We start from the raw sequence: 19,713 nt of genomic DNA, 5'->3' as shown, positions 1-19,713 counted from the left end.
TTACATTTTACTTTAGAAAACTTATCTATTTTTATTTCTTTAATTTATTCAATTGATTGTGTTTAAAAGCAAAGGAAGACATTGGAAACAGTCAGATAAATACTCACACTATTTGATAGTGTTTGTTAATCCCTATGCACTAATGTTAGTCTATGTTTTCAGTATTGATCAGCTTTAATATTTATTGTTGGAATCAGAAACAACCATAGAGTGAATTCTGACACTAACTAGTGGAAAATAAGATGAGCTAGTCAGCTTTATCACATTATTAGATGCACAACCCACCTTGGAGTTGTTCCTAGATTCTACCAAACCATGTGCTTTTAATAGTTTAGGACTTTACCCTCTTCCTTCTTTTCAATACTAAATGAAAAGTGATTCTTCCCATTAGTCATGCCTTGCTCTGTCTTCAGAGACTCCACCCGTTTCCCTTCCCCACAAGATTGTTCTAGAACTTGAATTTATTGTTTCCTAGTAGTCATATAAAAATCCTAGGTTTTTAATAACTTCTGTTTTAGACTTGGTAAAGGTCTCAGTCACAGACTGAAGCTGGAACCTGATGTTTATAGCATCAAAAACATTTTAAAGATTATCTTTACATGAATACGTCAGGGTAACCTAGGAATTGAAAAAAATTAGAGGTCCCATCCATGGAATAACTAACTAAAAGCACTGAAGAGTCTGGGAGGTTCACAAGGCTGCAAGCAGCTTCATTATCAGTTGGCCCATGGCTCTGATAGAAAAGGATGTTATGGAGTAGGTTAATTCTTCAATGTTCACCTTTTCCTAACGTCAGCCTTACCTGGGTTCACTTTAACCTGGATGGTGGATCTTCTCAAGACATTGGGAAGTCTAGGAGATAGTGCTGCTTAAATCTGATTTGAAGCATGTGTTGAGCAGAGTATCATCTTCATATTGCTGACATTTTATACTGTGGGGTCTTACTATATTCCCAAGTGTTACAGTTGCTGCAGTAAGATGGGGCACAGGATAGAGCTTTCCTGGACTTGGTAGATGAATGCTCTGGGAGTGTTGGAACAGTTTCCCATCACATCTGTCTGGGTTGGTCTGAGGGAAGATTCTGACAGTTTTAGGATGAACGCTTATAGTTTCTTGAAGGGAGATAGAAGATTGTGGTGGTCATCAGCTGTGTTGAATGTCACATATAGGCCCAGTAGGTTAAGTTATGCATTTCTATGGACAGGAGGATATCATTCACAAGGGCGACAAGTAATGTGTCTATGCCATGCCTTGGCCTGAACCCTGACTGAGATGGCTCCAAGGCTGTGAAGGATGTTATAGTGGATCTGGAGATGATTCTAAGCAAGCTAATCAAGAAGATACCATAGGAAGTTGAGGCTTAACATAAGGTGATAATTAGTCAAGCTCACCTGTGCAGAATACTAATTTCTTTAGGACTAGCTGGAATACAGTTGCTTTATGGTCGGAGGTAGCATTTTCTCTTTAAGGAAATATTTAGTCTTTTTTGGGGGGTCCCAGGAGATCTTTCGCTAACCAGGAGGAACCGAGATCAATCACATATGGTGGACTTGATTGTTGTTAGCGCTTGTGCTATTTGTCTGTAAGCCTGAGAGAATTGGATGCGCTGGTGTTTATTTTAATTAATCTGAAAAAGGACTATGTGTGATGCAGAACCCAAGTGCCTTCTACTATCTCTGAGCAAGTGGGACATGTGTCCCACTGGTTCTGGGAATTGGCCTATGGAAGGTGCAGGCTCTCTCTGTGAATAAGTAAATGGCAGCAGAAGCTGTTAGAGCAACAATATCTCAGGAACCCTATTGTGAACATCTTACTTTGCTTTAACAGGGATGCGAATCTCTGAAGGCAGTGGGTGGACCTTGAGAAGTGAATGGCCTGCAGAAAAAGGAGGTCACCAGAGGAACTGTATTTTTGTATACATTTAAAGTAATGTGTTGATGCATATGTACATATTTACCAAGTATTAACATAGGTGAAGGCTGAAGTTAAAAAGAAGTGGAAATAGGGGGAGGGGTTTTAGGAAAATATCCCCCTCGGTACTCCTAATTGAATCAGCTTAGATGGTGCACAATTTGATGTTCCATTTAATTGTGTGGCTATGTCACCGTTAGCTTTATATTTGGGGTTTACTGACTTCAAATCAAATCAGTACACATTTTAGAAACAAATTTTTAGCTCTTCTGTAACCGTCTTTACCTATTTGATGTATGAAAAATATAAGCTAACTGCTTGAAAGGTTGTAATACTTTCTGGTAACATATACCTGCTTTCTTTAATCAGTGTTTTACTAAATTACACTTCAGGGATTTCATTGTTAACTAATATAAATTAGCAAGTGCTATATTTCTTATTTATTAGATCTTTATATTTAAACTTCCACCTCATTTTTATTCATTGCTTAGCAAAGGAAGACTATTCCTCCCCCTCCTCCCCACTTCTGCATTTTCTGCATCCAGTTGGTTTCTCAGGTTAGGATGAAGTCGTCCAAATTTAGAAAATGAAATTTCAACACCTTTAGAACAGACTCCTCCTGGAAAATAAGCAGGGTTGTCACTTCTATTAACTCATGACCAATGTGGCTGGCCAGTGATTTCTACTTTTTAGTTATGACTACCTGATAGTGTGTCAATATTGGTCGTCATCCTTCATACCAGTAGCCCACTTCTCAGGATGCTATCAATCTCCTATCGTTTTAGTCTTTTTACATGCTTGTGATCCTCTCAGAACACTAGTGAATGATACTGGAAACTCATAAAAATATCCCCAGATAGGATCTCTGAAAACCTGGAGAGATGGTAGGTTTCCTCCAAAATGATGGGTACTACAATGTATGCTCTAGCTTAATCACAATTTATTAGGCTTGTTCCAGGAATCACTGTAGTGATATTCTATGTCCTGTGTCTTACAGGAGACCAGAATATGAGAGTCCCTTCTGGTGTTAAAATCTGTTAATAATTGATATAATACTGTTAAAACTAGTTACTTCTGCACAAGTTACATAAAAAGTAACCGTATTCAAGTTAAATGTTCTTGATTGTTCTCCAGTTGAAAAAGTATTATCGAAGAGTGTTTCTACAAATGGAAGCAGGGTTACTGAAACTATAAAGACTAGCAACCATTCTGTAGTTCAGCTATAAAATTCCTTCATCCATTCTATCCAAGTTAAGAACCTAAGTGCTTACAGGTTCAGAGCCCTAGATTGAGGCTCATTGAGGCAGGGACTCCCTGCGTTTATACATAACCTAGTACAGTGGGACTGCGATCCCTATTAGGGCTTTTTTATGCTGCTGTAAAATAAATTTAGTAGTATTGTTTAGGATATTAAGGATTAGAAATGTGGAAAGAACCTCAAGGGATCTAGCAAAGCTAACTGAATGACAACATAATGGCAAATTAAAATCCATTGTGACTAAATCCCAGGTCAGCATGGAGAGGAATAATTTAAATAAGCTGTAAACGTCACTATGTTCCAAACTAACTGTAACCACACAGGAAACACTTGGGTATCGTATTCAGCTCTATTAAAAACAGCTGCTCCATGCTTAGCAGTGGTCAAAAAAAGCAAACGAAGTTCAGATGTACAAAGAACAGAATAAAAAAAAATTGTCGTTATTTAGATTGAAGGTAACCCTCACCAGGAATGCTGTGTTCAATTCTGGTTACCCCATCTAAAGAGAGTATACATAGATGTGGTCCAAGGAAAGGCCACAAAAATGGTTATGTAACTGAGTCTTTTGTATGAGGAGAGATTGAAATATTAGGACTGTTTAAAGAGGGGAGTGACTAAAGGGGACATGATAGAAGTATACAAAATTAATCTGGGGTTCAGAGAAAGCAAGTTAATTGTTCTTACTTATCTTTTCCAATAATGGATGAACAAGGGGACATCCGGTGGAATTGAAAAGTAGAAACCTTAAAACTGATAAAAATAAATTAGATTTTATGCGATGAACAATTAATGTCTGGCAGTAATGGCTGCTGTATATTGAGGCCAAGAGTTCAGCGAGATTAAAGAAAATGCTCAGTTTTTGAATAATGAGGACATACAGTTACATTTAGAGTCGAAAGCCTAAAACTTCAGTGTAGAATCAGCCACTGAGTGACCAGATCAGAAAGAAACTTTCCAATTGGCAATGGGATTCTTGCTTTTTCTCTGAAGTATGTGGTACAGGCTGCTGTTGGAAACAAGTTACTGATCCAGTTAGTACATTGATCTGATCTAATATGGTGGGCCCAATGGTTCTGTTAGTTTGATAATCAGCCCTTTCTGGGGTTAAATTTTTATTGGAACACTTTTTCTTAAAAAGATGGCTGCTTTTCCTACTGAGTAACAACACCAACTGATTATTTAGGGACCAAATTAGCAATATGGGTTCAAAACCTGCATGGTTTATGAAGAATTTCCAGCTCCTGGTTAATTATGGTCTCCTTTTTTTCACATGTAATACTTGAAAATGTTTTCCTCTTACTTATTACACAGATATTCTTACACTACTTTATTGTACTCTGCAAAGTTTAGAGTTGCTGGATTTCCAGTAGCATCTCTTCATTGGTGATACGAAAGAATCATTAAGATTTAAGAAAAACTGGTTCTGGATGAGAGTAAATTGGCTTGTGAGAGTAAGAATAACTTACTTCAGGTATTTGCTTTTCATGGCTGAGTTTGATCAATTAATCACCTCAGTCTGTACTACTTCTGAAGATGTACATGGTAAGAAAACTGTCAAGTATAAATTAAAGGTGAGATGGGGGGCAGGGGATCTTTCAATCCCTTGGGTTATTACATTTTGCCTGAATAATGGTTTTCTATTGACTAGTTGTGGAGGGAGAGACTTTTCAAGCTATTTATTAGGGCAGATTTCAAAGCGCAGAAGAACTTGTCTTCAGGTAAAAATAACAGGGGTGGAACAAAACCCTTACTATGTGGCAGAATTTTCCAAAGTACACTTTAAAGACAACCTGGTATGAAGTTAATTTCCAGGGTGAATTTTTTGAGTTCAAAATCCAGTTGAACAAAGTAAAACACAACCATAATTTCATTGTAATTGAACATAACTGTATACAAACAATTTATTTAAAATAGCATATATGATTGTTAAATACGGTAACTCCTAGAGCAAGGTCATGTTTTCACGGAACAACTTCCTCAGGTGGAAATGCACTTTATTCAGAATTAGTTTGCATATTTTAGCACGTTGGGGAATTAAATTTGACTTTGCTGTACTTAGAATTTCACTGTATCAGTTTCTGTAAACGAGTCTTACTGTACTTGCCTAAAAGCATTTAGAAATAAACAAGTCTTGAGCATGCAGTGTGTTTGAGAGAGTTAAGAGTGAATCTATAAGACTGGTACATGTTAATGGGTGTGGTTATGACAGAGAGATTGTATGTAAGTGAACAGCTCTTAAATCAGATTTATGAAAGCAGGAATTCACCTTCCTATGTAGTGAAAAAGTTAATAGTATTGTGATGCTTGTGTAAGAACAATGCTACAATATTGCAGAATCATTGCTGAATATCTTAAAATTCTTGGCTTTCATTAAAAACTTACTTTATGGATATTTTTTATGGATCTTTTTTTTTGGTTTGACAGTTGCCCAACTTCTTTGGCGATCTTACAAAATTCTGCAAAGAATAACCGGAGATTCACACAGATGTATGTTGTCTGTTGTGTTACTCTGGTTTTCTGGCAATACCAAGAGATCATTTCTGTATAGATGAAACACAAGAATGGAAATGCATAGCTTAGATGCTCCTGTAGTGTCTTAAATATGTCATGACTCTGTGTTGAGCCTAAAGTATTAGAGGTTTAAGAGAATGCAAAAGATAGAGCTTATGTCAAAAAAGACTTTGGGGGCCTGATTCGCCTTTCTTCCTGGTGTAAATTAGGAGTAACTCTAGTTATCCCTTTGTCTAAAACTTGATACTGTGTTCATCTTTATTCTGAAGATGACACAGAAAAACTTAAACCTCAATCTGTTTAATTCTTTTAAAAATTAAAACACAAGTCTTGTAAATAGGGTTAATAGTGCATCACAGCTTTGAAGCTACATAAATTATAGTAAATTTATTTGGGTTCATGAAAAGAAAGAACTAGTGAGGAATTAACTCTGAAGGTGCTCTTGGAAACCTATTAGCTGTAATGCAAAATGTGAGCGCAAGCTCTACTATTCTGAACAGCAAGTTTGTTTATGGAAAACATTGTAGCAATATGAGCCACCTATTTGTTTTGGTTCATATCCTTAAGAAATTAGAAATGGGTCTATAAAGTCCCATGTAAAGCTAAATTTGGTTCTTTCATTAAAAAAAGAACTGTGTAATTGGGTCACAGCACAAGTTTTAAAAGGTACAAAAACTTAACAGTACTTCTTTTATAAGAGGCAGTCTGTATGCAATTCTGGATTGAAGTTGCTGTAGCAGCGAATACTGTGCTAGCTTTGTTTTGTTAAATGTTGTCATTAGCAACTTAAGGTGAGTGCTGCTGTTTCATGGAACTCTTGGGAAGTATATTTGAACTAAATTTCTTAGTCTGCAATTATTCTGCTTGTATTTTTCCATTAATTAAAATATGGATTTTTTTTACCTTGGAGTTAGTCTAACTTTTTTTTTTACATCAGTTCGTCACTGAGGAAATGGTTAAAGCTCTCCTATTATAAACATTTATGAACAGAATCGCAACACTCTTCCATGTATCCTGATGATTGAGGGGCGAGGGTGGCAGGGTAGATTTACGTCGTGCTTCCCAACTGGATTTTAGGTTGGTGGAGATGAGAAATAGGAGCAGTGGATTACTGAAGAAATGTATGTGATCGTCCTTTTGTGTCAGTGTTTTGGGGGCATCAGCTAATTCTTTGCTCCGCTAGTCGATTTGCTGATGTAGATTTTTCTCATTTTGGGGACTGTGGAAAGGTACTTTCAATAGATTAATAGATTTGTAATTTGAAGGGATTGTTTGTGCAAGTCTAGTTTGACTTCCTGCATAACACATGCCATAGGATTTCCTTGTGTCAGTTCCTGCCTCGAGTCCAGTAGCTGTGCTTGAATTAAAGAATAGCTTTTAGTAAAACATCCAATCTTGATTTTAAAAATGGCCAGTGATGGAGAATCCACCACAACCCTGGGTAAGTTGTTCCAATAGTTAGTCCCCCTCAGTGATAAATTCGGACTAGAAATATGGCCCAAACTTTTATCTGGCTTCATCTTCCAGTCATATAATAAGAACGGCCATACTGGGTCAGATCAAAGGTTCATCTAGCCCAGTGTCCTGTCTTCCGACAGTGGTCAATGCCAGGTGCCCCAGAAGACTGAACAGGACAGGTGGTAATTCATCCCCTGTCGCCTGTTTCCAGCTTCTGGCAAACAGATGCTAGGGACACCATCCCTGCCCATCCTGGCTAACAGCCATTAATGGACCTATCCTTCATGAACTTATATAGTTCTTTTTTGAACTCTGTTATGTTGCTGTACCCTTTGTCTGCTAGGCTGAACAGCTCTGTTATCAAATTTCTGTTTCCCGTGTAGATATTTATAGACTGTGATCAAGTCACCCTTTATCTCTTCAATGAGCTATATTGAGCTCTTTGAGTTTCTCTATAAGGCATGTTTTCTAGTCCTTTAATCATTTTTGTGGCTCTTCTGTGAACCCTCTCCAATTTTTCAATATTATTCTTGAAGATAGAATTAGTGATACCTCTGCAAGCCAAATCCAACCTATTTTTGATGGTGAATAGTCTAACATTTTTTTGCAGTGAATATGTAGCCAGAGTTATCTTAAGGGTGGGAGGGGGAGGAATTCCCATTAACAATCCTGCTGTAAAATCCTGGTGGAGACAAGGCACTGTCATTTTTACTCCAAAGTCAACCACATGGTAAAAATTAAACAATGCCGTATCTTCATTATGATTTTGTAGTGGAATAGGTAATGTGCATCTGCTATCCTGTGGTAAAAATGCTCCCTTTTTGTCTGTAAGACAAAGCTTGTATGATTGTCATATGGTAAAGAATTCCCTTAGTATGTTCACCTTATTCATGTTTACCTGTAGCAACTGTGGGTAAGTACTATGCTGTATTCTTCAGAGTATAGTCTAGCTGCTGTTGCTGTGACAAATCTTTGATCCTGCTTTGCCCATTCCAATTCCTACAGTGTTAAGAAATTTGCAAGTCATATAATGTACTCACAGAAATGCTCAAGAAAATGCAAACTTCTGTAGGTTGCAAGGTTTGACGGAAATTGGTCCTGTTTTTTCTTAATTTGTGAAAGTGTGATGGAATAAGCTGTCAGGTTGAATGCTGAATGAAGACTACTTGAGGGATAAGTGGCTATTAAGATGCAAGAGTTTGATTTGTGACTTTTTTGTTTGTTTGTTAAGCTTCGGTTTGGTTTACACTAGAAAATCAGGTTGGTGTAACTAGGTTGGTCAGGAGTGTGAAAAATCCACATCCCTGAGCGGTGTTTTTAAGCCAGCCTAACTCCCCATGTAGATAGCCTAGGGTGACAGAAGAACTCTTCAGTTGCTTTAGCTCCGCCTCTAGCTCTTACCTACCCTGATGGGAGAGACTTTCCTGTCAGCATAGGTAGTGTCTATACTGAAGTGCTACAGTGGTACAGCTGTGCCACTCTAGCATTTTAAGTGGAAACAGGCCCTTTAACTAACTACTTTCCCATATAGAGGGTAAATTTCTAGTCCTGTATGATTAACTGAATTAATTTCTTGTATTTAAGTATCCATGAAGCAGAAAAATCTCTTGATCTTTAGTTGCTTTTGCCCCATGAAATACAAGCAAACTACTAACTACAAAAATAAATTCAGCAGAGTCCTTGAAGCCAAGAAGAGGAAGTGGAGAAGCCACCTCTGCCAGAGATTTCAATCTTCAGTGCACAGACTCCATCCATGTCTCTCCCAAACCCTCTGAAAATAAATGGGATTTGCAGCGTGCCTTGCACGTGGACAATGTGGGCTATTTTGGACAAGTTGAAGGGAGAGGAGTGAACTCAGAGTTCAGGGCCACTTCCAGATAGCATGCTGCTAATAATAACTTCCTTTCTTTTAAATTGAGGGGGCCTCAGCTTGTGCACATCTGCTGACCCAACTTTTGGTAATAGGACAGAAGAAGGGATGTGATTTCTCAAATTGGCAGGTCCCATGTCTTTAAGGCCATAATTGCAATGCATATTAGCCTGGTTCCTGGCTGTCTGAAACAGCCTCTCCCTCTGCACTGTTGTGACAGTTCAAGTCATCTGAGGTACTCGAGCTCCTTGCGCTTAGATTTGCGTGTCTGGGGCAAGGACAGGATGTTCTTAGTGGAGTGTCTTCAAGTCTGGAATTTTGTTTCCTTGCTGGGCTGAAAGCAAGACCTGCTGTCAGGCTTTTGCCTGATGGAGTGGGTGAGGAGCTGATGTTCAGTTTTCTTGTGCAGTACTGAAGCATTGTACATGCATCCATAGAACTTTCTTTGTATTTGCATTTTGTAAATAAACAAAGCTGAGTTTCAAATAACCCTAAAGTTATGAATAGTAGAAACAGAAGGGGCATTGTGGCTATTAAAAGAAATAAACAGAAGGGGATAAATGTTGAAATCTAGTGAGTGACAGTTGACTTTTGTCAGATTAAATAAAACAACTGGATTCATAGACTCTAGGACTGGAAGGGACCTTGAGAGGTCATTAAGTCCAGTCCCCTGCCCTCATGGCAGGACCAAATACTGTCTAGACCATCCCTGATAGACATTTATCTAACGTAACCTTAAATATCTCCAGAGATGGAGATTCCACAACCTCCCTCGGCAATTTATTCCAGTGTTTAACTACCCTGACAGTTAGGAACTTTTTTCCTAATGTCCAACCTAAACCTCCCTTGCTGCAGTTTAAGCCCATTGTTTCTTGCTCTATCATTAGAGGCTAAGGTGAACAAGTTTTCTCCCTCCTCCTGATGACACACCCTTTTAGATACCTGAAAACTGCTATCATGTCCCCTCTCAGTCTTCTCTTTTCCAAACTAAACAAACATAATTCTTTCAGCCTTCCTTCATAGGTCATGTTCTCAAGACCTTTAATCATTCTTGTTGCTCTTCTCTGGACCCTCTCCAATTTCTCCACATCTTTCTTGAAATGCGGTGCCCAGTTGAAGCCTAACCAGCGCAGAGTAGAGCGGAAGAATGACTTCTCGTGTCTTGTTTACAACACACCTGTTAATGCATCCCAGAATCACATTTGCTTTTTTTGCAACAGTATCACACTGTTGACTCATATTTAGCTTGTGGTCCACTATGACCCCTAGATCTCTTTCTGCTATACTCCTTCCTAGACAGTCTCTTCCCATTCTGTATGTGTGAAACTGATTGTTCCTTCCTAAGTGGAGCACTTTGCATTTGTCTTTATTGAACTTGATCTGGTTTACCTCAGACCATTTCTCCAATTTGTCCAGATCATTTTGAATTTTGACATGCTAAAGGTGAATGTCAAAGAGGGAGTCATGCAACGAGAGCTGCTGAATCTCTAGACGCAGAAAAATGAGTACTTTAAATACATATGGCATGGTGAGCCATAAAATAGTGCTCCCAATGTAGGAATATACAGATAAGACCCAGACTGGATCCCTGGAGATGACATAGGCAAAATATTCACACATCCCATTTAGAGAAATAGAAACTTAAAACAGGTCCAAATGATGCCAAGTAAACAGCTCCTGGGGATTAGTGGGAGTGAAATTCAGTTTTTCTGATAATTGTCTAGTCTTAGTAGAAATAATAAACGTGCATAATATGAGCAGATATGGTTCACCTGAGAAATGTACTTTGAACAAAAGCCCAGTTTGGGGCCACAAAGTCTTAAATTTGTTGAGAGTTTTGGGGTAGCACCACAGAAACCAGTTACCAAATTAAACCAGTTCTGATTAATCTGTGACTATGTCAACTTTGTCATTGGATTATGTTAATTATTTTTGACTTCTTTTAGGAGAAACTTACTAATAAGGTGCATTATTGCTATGATCCAAAGATCTTTAAAAATTAAAAAGAGCCAAGTTAGAGTGGTTCAGAACGTATTTTAAAAAAACCCTTTTGTTAGAAGTTTTGCTTATTAAATCGTTTTTTATAAACGTTTAAATAAAAAATAGCAACAAATAAATGGCAATCAAATTCTCAAAGCTAGATATTACCATGTGAGGATTTACAATATTCAGGAATCATTCAAATGCTGACGGTAACTAAATTCTCCAAATTTTTGAATATTTTCCCATAGCCAACTATAGAAAATTATCTTAAAAAACCCCAAACAAACTTTGTGCAGCCTGTTACTGTAGGAGAATTTATTAAAAACAATTGATTGGAAATCTAAAACAGGTTCATGTGACTCTGGAGCTACTGCTTTTATGGATATCAGCCTCAAATTACAAATGTTAAACAGCAACAGTTTGAATCTATTAGTCTGTGTTTTCTGTAAAAGTTTAACAGCCACCTGTAAGTGCTAACTTACGCAAATACACCTGTTTCACCTTGTACTCCCCCAAATGCCATTTGCCTATTCATCTGTTGCTTTTTGTCAAAGTAAATTGTGAGCTCTCTGAGATAGAGAATTGTTTGTAACTGTCTGATACAGTAGGGAGCCATAATCCTTAATTAGAATCATTGGGTCCTACCACAAATGAAATAACTATTAAATTAGTGAAATGATTATGAAAAACGAGGCATGGATTTGCGCTATTGCAGCATTTTAAAGCCAATTTTCCTTACGTGCCAGGAATTCCTAAACTCTGTGAAAAATGTGAGATTAGAAAATGTCCTACATAAAGGATTTTTGAGTAAAGGGGAATATAGCAAAAAACCAAAACCTGCTTTTTTCTTTTTTAAATGATCACACTGGAATCTTCTGTAATATCACCAATATAGCAGTCAAACAATCCAGTGTTTCACCAGCTCATTCCCTAGATGCTGAGGTGTTTAACTATGTAGAGTCAGACTATCTATCTGTGTAATACTTTGAAATTGGTTTGGGATTTGACACTACCTTTATAACCATTGTATCATTGTTGGATAGGAATCCGCCAGCAAGAATTTTAATTAATGCTATCTCCTTCCCAATTACTTTCCCCACGTATGGAAACCAGACAGTTACCACAACTTCTGCACCCCTTGAATTAGTGAGTTGGTTCTTTGTCCATTGCTACTAAATGTGATTTGACTGATGCCTCTCAGTGTGGATATGTTTAGATTACACTTGCATTTCATATAGTATATGTCCGTGCACACACATTCCTTTACTTCATTTTTTTTGGCAGGAACCATTTTATTTTCTTGCGACTTATTACAAATTGAGGGAAACAAATCAGTGATCAGGAGGTGGAGTGATACTACACCTCTACCTCGATTATAATGTGGTCCTTGATAGCCAAAAAATCTCACCGCTTTATAAGTGAGACTGCGTTATATCGGGTTTGGTCCGGTACGGCGTACTGGCAAGAGCCAGTATGCCGTGCTGGACTGGACTGGACTGGCTTCTCCTGCGGTGATTTAAAAGATCTGGTGCTCCAGCTGTGTGCAGTTCTGGTCTCCCGTGTTTAAGAAGGTTGAATTCAAACTGGAATAGGTACAGAGAAGGGCTACTAGGATGATCTGAGGAATGGAAAACCTATCTTATGAAAGGAGACTCAAAGAGCTTGGCTTGTTTAGTCTAATCAAAAGAAGGTTGAAGGGGGATATGATTGCTGTTTATAAATATATCAGAGGGATAAATATTAGGGAGGGAGAGGAATTATTGAAGTTTAGTACCAGTGCGGACACAAGAACAATGGATGTAAACTGGATACTAGGAAGTTTAGTCGTGAAATTAGACGAAGGTTTCTAACCATTAGAGGAGTGAAATTCTGGAACAGCCTTCCCAGGGGAGTATTGGGGGCAAAAGACATATCTGGCTTCAAGACTAAGCTTGATAAGTTTATGGAGGGGATGGTATGATGGGATAATCTAATTTTGGCAATTAATTTGGCAACTGATCTTTGATTATTAGCAGGTAAGTATGCCCAGTGGTCTGTGATGGGATGTTAGATGGGATGGGATCAGAATTCTCTGTAGTAACTCATTCTTGGGTGCTGGCTGGTGAGTCTTGCTCACATCCTCAGGGTTTAACTGATCGCCATATTTGGGGTTGGGAAGGAATTTTCCTCCAGGGCAGATTGGCTGAGGCCCTGGAGGTTTTTTGCCTTCCTCTGCAGCATGAGGCATGGGTCACTTGCTGGAGGATTCTCTGCACCTTGAAATCTTCAAATCACAATTTGAGGACTTCAGTAACTCAGACCATAGGTTAGGGGTTTGTTACAGGAGTGGGTGGGTGAGATTCTGTGGCCTGCATAGTGCAGGAGGTCAGACTAGATGATCATAATGGTCCCTTCTGACCTTAAAGTCTGAGTCTGTGAGCCCTGGATCCTTTAAATCACTGCCGGAGCTCTGGCAGTGGGGCTCGGGTGGGGATTTAAAGGGCCTGGGACTCCACACGAATTCGGATATAACGCGGTAAAGCAGCGGGGCTCGATTGGTGCTTTAAAGGGCCTGGGGCTCCCCGCTGCTCTACCATCTTATATCCAAATTCGTGTTATATCAGGTTGCATTCTCTATGGGTAGATATGTATGTAAAAATGGGCCAAAACATGAAATTTGGACATTGAAACTTAAAAATATGACTTGTTATGCAGAATAATCAGGACTGACACAGGATTTATTATTTTTGTCCAATCATATGACAGGCCTTTAGGTAGTTCTAATGAGCCTGGAAGTTTACTAAGTGCTGTTTAAAATCAAATGACCTGTTTCCTGAGTGAGCAGGCGTTCTTTGTCCAATATATAGATCGCTGTTTGTTTGCCAATAGTGGTTTACTTACTGCTCTATAAAAAAGGCCTTTGAGTAATAGTTAATTATAGTCCATTCGCTAAAAGAAATATACCAAATTAAAAAAAAATGAATTATTGCATCACTAAACAATTGCAGGAATTAATCATCCTTCAGTTCTTGTTATCCTTCTATGCCATTTTAGACAGTATATAAAAGTTATCATTCTGACAGATGAGGAGATACAAGAACATTGCTTTTTTTCTTGTGACTTTACTCCTTTTTGAAACTATTTATTTAGGGAGTTTTAACAGCCTTACATATCTTTGCTATGTGAATATCAAACAAAATGATAATCATTATGACTGAGGGTGTGTTTTTTTATTTTTTTTAATTAGAGAAACATTATGCAGTAATATCAAATATCCCTTGAACAGGATGTTACCACATTACAGAGAGAGCATCTTTACCTCATCCAGGAGATGTTGTTTCTGGTGATTTTTATTAAACTGAGTGAAACTATTGACTCTACTCATCGATGTGCTGTTGTCTTGCAGGAGGGTAGTTACCACTTATTCACTACTCAAAGTCTAAATACAGAAGTACTTGTTTGAACTCTCTCTAATTTGCTGGGTACATAATTGATAACTTTTCCATAACAAGCTCCTATGTTTTTTTGGAACCATTCTTCCATTTTTGGACTTTTTTCCCCCTTTTCATTGAGATGCTATTAGTAGTCTCATCGTTATTAGCAGATGAGAGATGATTAAGCCTATATACACCTCTACCCCATATAACGTGATCTGATATAACACGAATTCGGATATAATGCAGTAAAGCAGTGCTCCAGGAGGCGGGCTGTGTACTCCGGCGGATCAAAGCAAGTTCGATATAACACGGTTTCACCTATAACACGGTAAGATTTTTTGGCTCCCGAGGACAGCGTTATATCGGGGTAGAGCTGTGTGTATATATATAACTCTGTTTCCTAATGGATCAGAAGCCATTGCTTGTATTAAAGTTAGTTTTCTATATGAAACATCTAAACAAGTTTTTAATTTCTAAATAAGATAAAATTCTTAGAACACCCTGCCAACCATGTGTATTTCCTGGCTCTCCCAGTCTTTAAAACTCAATGGTTTGTGGTTTGAGTTCAAATCTGGATAGTTTGCAAATGTTAAACGTGATGAAGGGAATTGTTTCTCTAGTTCTAGCCCAAATCATAGCATAGCCTTTGGAGAGCGATAATTATACCTTTCTGGAAGGTATAATTTTTTTTTTTTTTTAATTTAAACCCTGGTAACCTAGCAGTATATCCACTGCCACAGTTTTCTTGCTGAATACAGATGAAGTGTTTGGGTGAATTAGAGCAGGGGTTCTCAGACTTCATTGCACCGTGACTCCCTTCTGATAACAAAAATTACACGTGACCCCAGGAATGGGGAACCGAAGCCCGAGCTCTTCCACCCCGGGCTGAAGCCCTCAGTCTTTGGCCTCGGTCGGTGGGACTTTGGCTTGGGCTTCAGCCCCGGGCCCCAGCAAGTCTAATGCCAGCACTGGGGACCACATTAAAATGGGGTTGCCACCCACTTTGGTGTCCTGACCCACAGTTTGAGAAGTGCTGGATTTGAGCACCCCAAACCACTGTTGCTTTGAGTTGTCTGGTTTGATATTACTGCATAATTGGAACAGCTAGTACACCCTGTTAATGGTGCTTACGAAGTATCTCCACTCACTCTTGGTCTTTCCTTACTTCATATAAGTTGTAACGTTCTTTGCATTTCTGCTAGTTTTATCAGACGATTATAGGAAGATTTTGAAACAAGAAAGATATCTCTGGCAAAAAAGTCATTTTGACTGTGACTTTTTTCTACCTAACCATGAAACTGTGTAATTTTCTCTGCACTCTATTTTTTTTTCATTTGCTAAAGTAGTGATTTTGACATTGAAATTATACAGCTCTTCTGGTTTTGTTTTATATTTGAATCCCCAGGTATTTTATAGAACTTGTCCATTTGTACTGAAATGTTTTCTGGAGGGATGACGTTTTAGAGCCTAGCGAATATAGAGCTAACATTTCAGATTTGGCATAAATTACTTTAAAGCCAGGAATTTTTCATTTAGTTAAAATACTGTGTCTTCAGAATATAAAGCTAATTTCCGATGTGTCCCTGTAAGTTTTATCCCTGTGATGAATTCATTGTTGCTTTTCCTGTGTGTAAAAGGCTCCACGGCCAGTGCGGACAGTAAAGGAAACGATGGACATCTCTGCTTAGTTTCCACATGTAATTCAAATAAAATGTAACCCCATTGATTCACTTAAGTTTTTTTTATAGCTGGTATAAAGAGAAGTTATCCGTTTAAGGGACTGGGAGCCTGTGAATTTATGGTACAGGACTTCAAACAGAAAGTTTCACTTTATTCTATCGAAAGCTTTCTGTGCATCAGGTGATACAAGAAATGCATCTCTTTTGGTGTGGCACCATGACAGATTCCAAATACTCTGAGAATGTTACATGACACTTGTCTGTCAGTTAATCTGGTTTGATCCAAGTTTATGTAAACTGAGAGCGTGAACTGCATTTGGTTAGCTAGTATTTTTGCTAAATTCTTTATAATGAGTCAGTAGTGACAAGGGCCTGTGAAGAGCTGCATATGGTAAAGTCTTTTCCATCTTTAGGGAGAGCAGCAGTAGCTTCTTTCATGGAGTAAGTTCCTCCCTTAACAGAATGGCATTAAAGGTACCACAGACCTGTTTATAGCTCTTTAAATATCTTGTCAAAATTCTGCTGGGAAGCCATCAAGTTCTGGAGTTTTACCACTCTTCATACTTACGATTGTTTATAAGAAGACTTCTGTTATTTCTTTATCTAAATCTTCATTATCTGTTTTGTTTATCTTTGGCAATCCAGCTACTTACAGATGTTCTTGAATCACTTCATAGCTTGGAATATGTGAAATACAAATGTCAAAGCTGATTCCCCACTCTGGCACTTTGAGTGCAGAAGGTGGTGGCCCCCAAGGATTCTAAAAATTAATATTGGTCACTCCAGGCTGGTATTAAACTCCCAGGGTTACAGCTTTTCTCTGACCTTGAATGGGTAGATGCTGCCACAACCCAAGTGCAATAAAACCCCTTTGGACCCAGGAAGGCGCACTTGGGAATTCTTCCCTGTGGGGTACCCTCCAGCCCCCGCCCCCCTGGAAGAGCTGAGAAAGAAAACAAAGGAATTAAACAACATAGGCACAAAACTCTTAAGTCACAAAAACCCCCAATCCTGTTCTTAAAGGTAAATTTTATTTAAAAAACAAAAAGAAAATATATCTGGAATGTAGGCTATTGCTAGATTTTAAAAAAGATCAAATATAATAAGTAAGCATCAAAAATGATTTTCTTGAGGTCCAGCTTGAGGGTTACAAGCAAAACAAAAGCACCTGGCGTTAGCACAGATAATAAGAGATAAACCTAATTGCATCTTCCTAGACATTCTCTGATCTACTTACATATCTGGGGTTTCAGATAAGTAGTTTCGAGGTATGATTTGATGATTTTTTTTTCATACATGGTTTAAAACGTCTTACAGCATTGCTGCTCTGTCTCTTCTCTCTCCGGAGAACAACAGACAAAGGGAAAGTGTCCCCCCCCAATTTTAAAAAGTTCTAACCTTTCCGTTCGCTCTTTTGGACAGGTGCCCACTCCCTTCCTTTTACCTGTGGGCTTTTTTAACCCTTTCCAGGTAAAACAAATAGAGAACAGCTATTAACAGGGATTTTGTAGCTAGCTGGCTGGCTGGGTGTCCATAAAAGAAAGCTACTTCCCCCCTTCGTTTATTACAACACAGGTTTTTATAAGAAGCAGGAAAAACTGCACATATTTCATTAGGGTATGTAGCCATCTTTTGCTGATTGTTCTTAGTTGGTGAAATAATGTATTGCTCTCATCTCTTTAAGCATTTGGTCCAATAACTTATCACTTTATTTCCTTTTTCATAAAATGTATGCTTTGAGACAGGTCTTCAAACAGAAAGTTCCACTGTATTCTAGTAAAATCTTTCTCAGTGGTGTCTAAACATTGTTTCTTCCTGATTAATACACTTTCTTCAGCTTGGTTTTTATGAATTCCTTTTAACCTTTTTGTCTCCTGTTAGTTTTAATTTTTCTTGAGCTCTTTCAAATGAGAGTCTGCTTATCAACTGACTCTTAAATATTACTTTCTGCCTTGTTTTATATTTCTTTATCATTTATTTGAAAATATTCAACAATATCCTCTTTAATTGCTGCAACCGGATCTTTGACCTGGAACAGCAAACAGTTAATTTCCCATAAAAATGATCTTTGAGAGCCGTCCATCCCTTTTTAGCAAATTACTTTTGGTTGGGCATGAGCTGACCATGTAATGGCACCAATTTCTGTAGACTGTATCTGCTTCAGTAAGGATTTAGATCAGGGATTCTCAAACTGGGGGTCACGATCCCTCTGGGGGTCGCAAGCTATCAACCTTCACCCCAAACCCCACTTGCCTTGAAGATTTATAATGTTAAATATATTAAAAAGAGTGTTTTAATTTATTGGGAGGGCGTCGCACTCAGAGGCTTGTGATGTGAAAGGAGTCGCCAGTAAAAAAAAAAAAGTTTGAGACCCACTGATTTAGAGATTAACATTAAATCTATTTTAGTATATAAACGAGGGTATGACTAACGTGTATAATCTCATTCCCATGGGTGCAGTTCTCTCCAGCAATCTGAGCAACTGATTTGTTATAGAAAGGTTAATGCTGCACCTGTTTCCTTCTCTCCTATGTTGTTGTCTTCAAATCTGGGACAATAAGGAATTTGGTGTACAGTAGAAGTCTCCTCCAAGTATAATTTCCCTTTTCCAAAATGTAATATTTTAAATAAATCCTTTAAAAAGCTTAGAGCTTTTTTCTTTTGATTGGGAGCATACACTGAGCCCTTTGTTAATATTCTACCAGTTGTGTCCTTTAGTAAGAAACTGTCCTTACTTATCTTGAAATTGATCTTTAATCTGGAAAGGTACGTTTAAAATATTCTTCCCTTATTGAGTTTTCTACCTCTGCGTTTTCAGGCAACTTCTTAATTCAAATGTTTCTTTTCTATTTTCTTTCAGATTTAAACTGCATCTCTCTCTTTCTCTCTCTCTCCCCCCCCCCCCCCATCAGTGCCAAGCCGTTCTGCAGCTCTCTCTCCATTGTTTCTCTTTGGCCAGTTTTTAACACTGATTTGAGAGATTGAATTACTGTAACTTCCCTTTTTTCTGCTAGAATCATAGATATCAGATCATTTGTTTTGGCTTTAAATTCAGATCAACTCCCTGCTGTCCACCTTGGTGCTCAGTTGATTTTCTTTGGCTTTGGTTCTTCCTGATCTGCTGTGTCCTCACTTGGAGTCAGAGAGGCCTCCCTAATCTGTGAGTCAAACACTCTTTGAGGTATCTCTTAAAATTTTCAGATTTTTTTGGAGGGTCCATCGAGTTCAATCATGTACTCTGCTTTCTTGGATGTTCAGTGGGTTTAGGGCAGTGGTCCCCAATGTTATCACAGGAGGGCCACATAAACCTCAGCACAACTTTGAATGTCCACAGTGGGTCAGACTAATGGTCCATCTAACTCAGTGTCCTATCTTTCAATAGTGGCCAATGCTAGGTGCTTCAGAGGGAAAGAGCAAAACAGGTAATGATCAAGTAATGCATCCCCTGTTGCCTATTCCCAGCTTCTGGCAAACGAAGGCTAGGGACACCATCTCTGTCCATCCTGGCTAATAGCCATTGGTGGACCTATTCTCCATAAACTTATCTAGTTCTTTTTTGAACCCTGTTATAGTCTTAGCCTTCACAACATCCTCTGGCAAATAGTTCCTCAGGTTGACTGTGCACTG

General features: G+C 38.3%; 1 protein-coding gene across 2 annotated transcripts in view; it reads left to right on the top strand.

The window, feature by feature from the left end:
* The window catches only part of MKLN1 (muskelin 1), a 193,461-nt gene that overhangs the window by 9,069 nt on the left and 164,679 nt on the right, over positions 1 to 19,713 (top strand). Inside the window, exon 2 of one of the 2 annotated variants that reach the window (XM_050936878.1) lies at positions 1,828 to 1,926. The exons of the other annotated variant lie outside the window; for it this stretch is intronic. Coding sequence (XP_050792835.1) covers positions 1,871 to 1,926 — 56 coding nt within the window. The 5' untranslated portion in view covers positions 1,828 to 1,870. The remainder of the gene's footprint in view (positions 1 to 1,827; positions 1,927 to 19,713) is intronic. 2 annotated transcript variants of the gene reach the window in all.

Source organism: Gopherus flavomarginatus, chromosome 1 (assembly GCF_025201925.1).
Source record: "Gopherus flavomarginatus isolate rGopFla2 chromosome 1, rGopFla2.mat.asm, whole genome shotgun sequence".
Classification (NCBI taxonomy): domain Eukaryota; kingdom Metazoa; phylum Chordata; order Testudines; family Testudinidae; genus Gopherus; species Gopherus flavomarginatus.
Note: the sequence above shows the minus strand (reverse complement) of the source record. Positions and strands in the feature narration are given on the sequence as shown.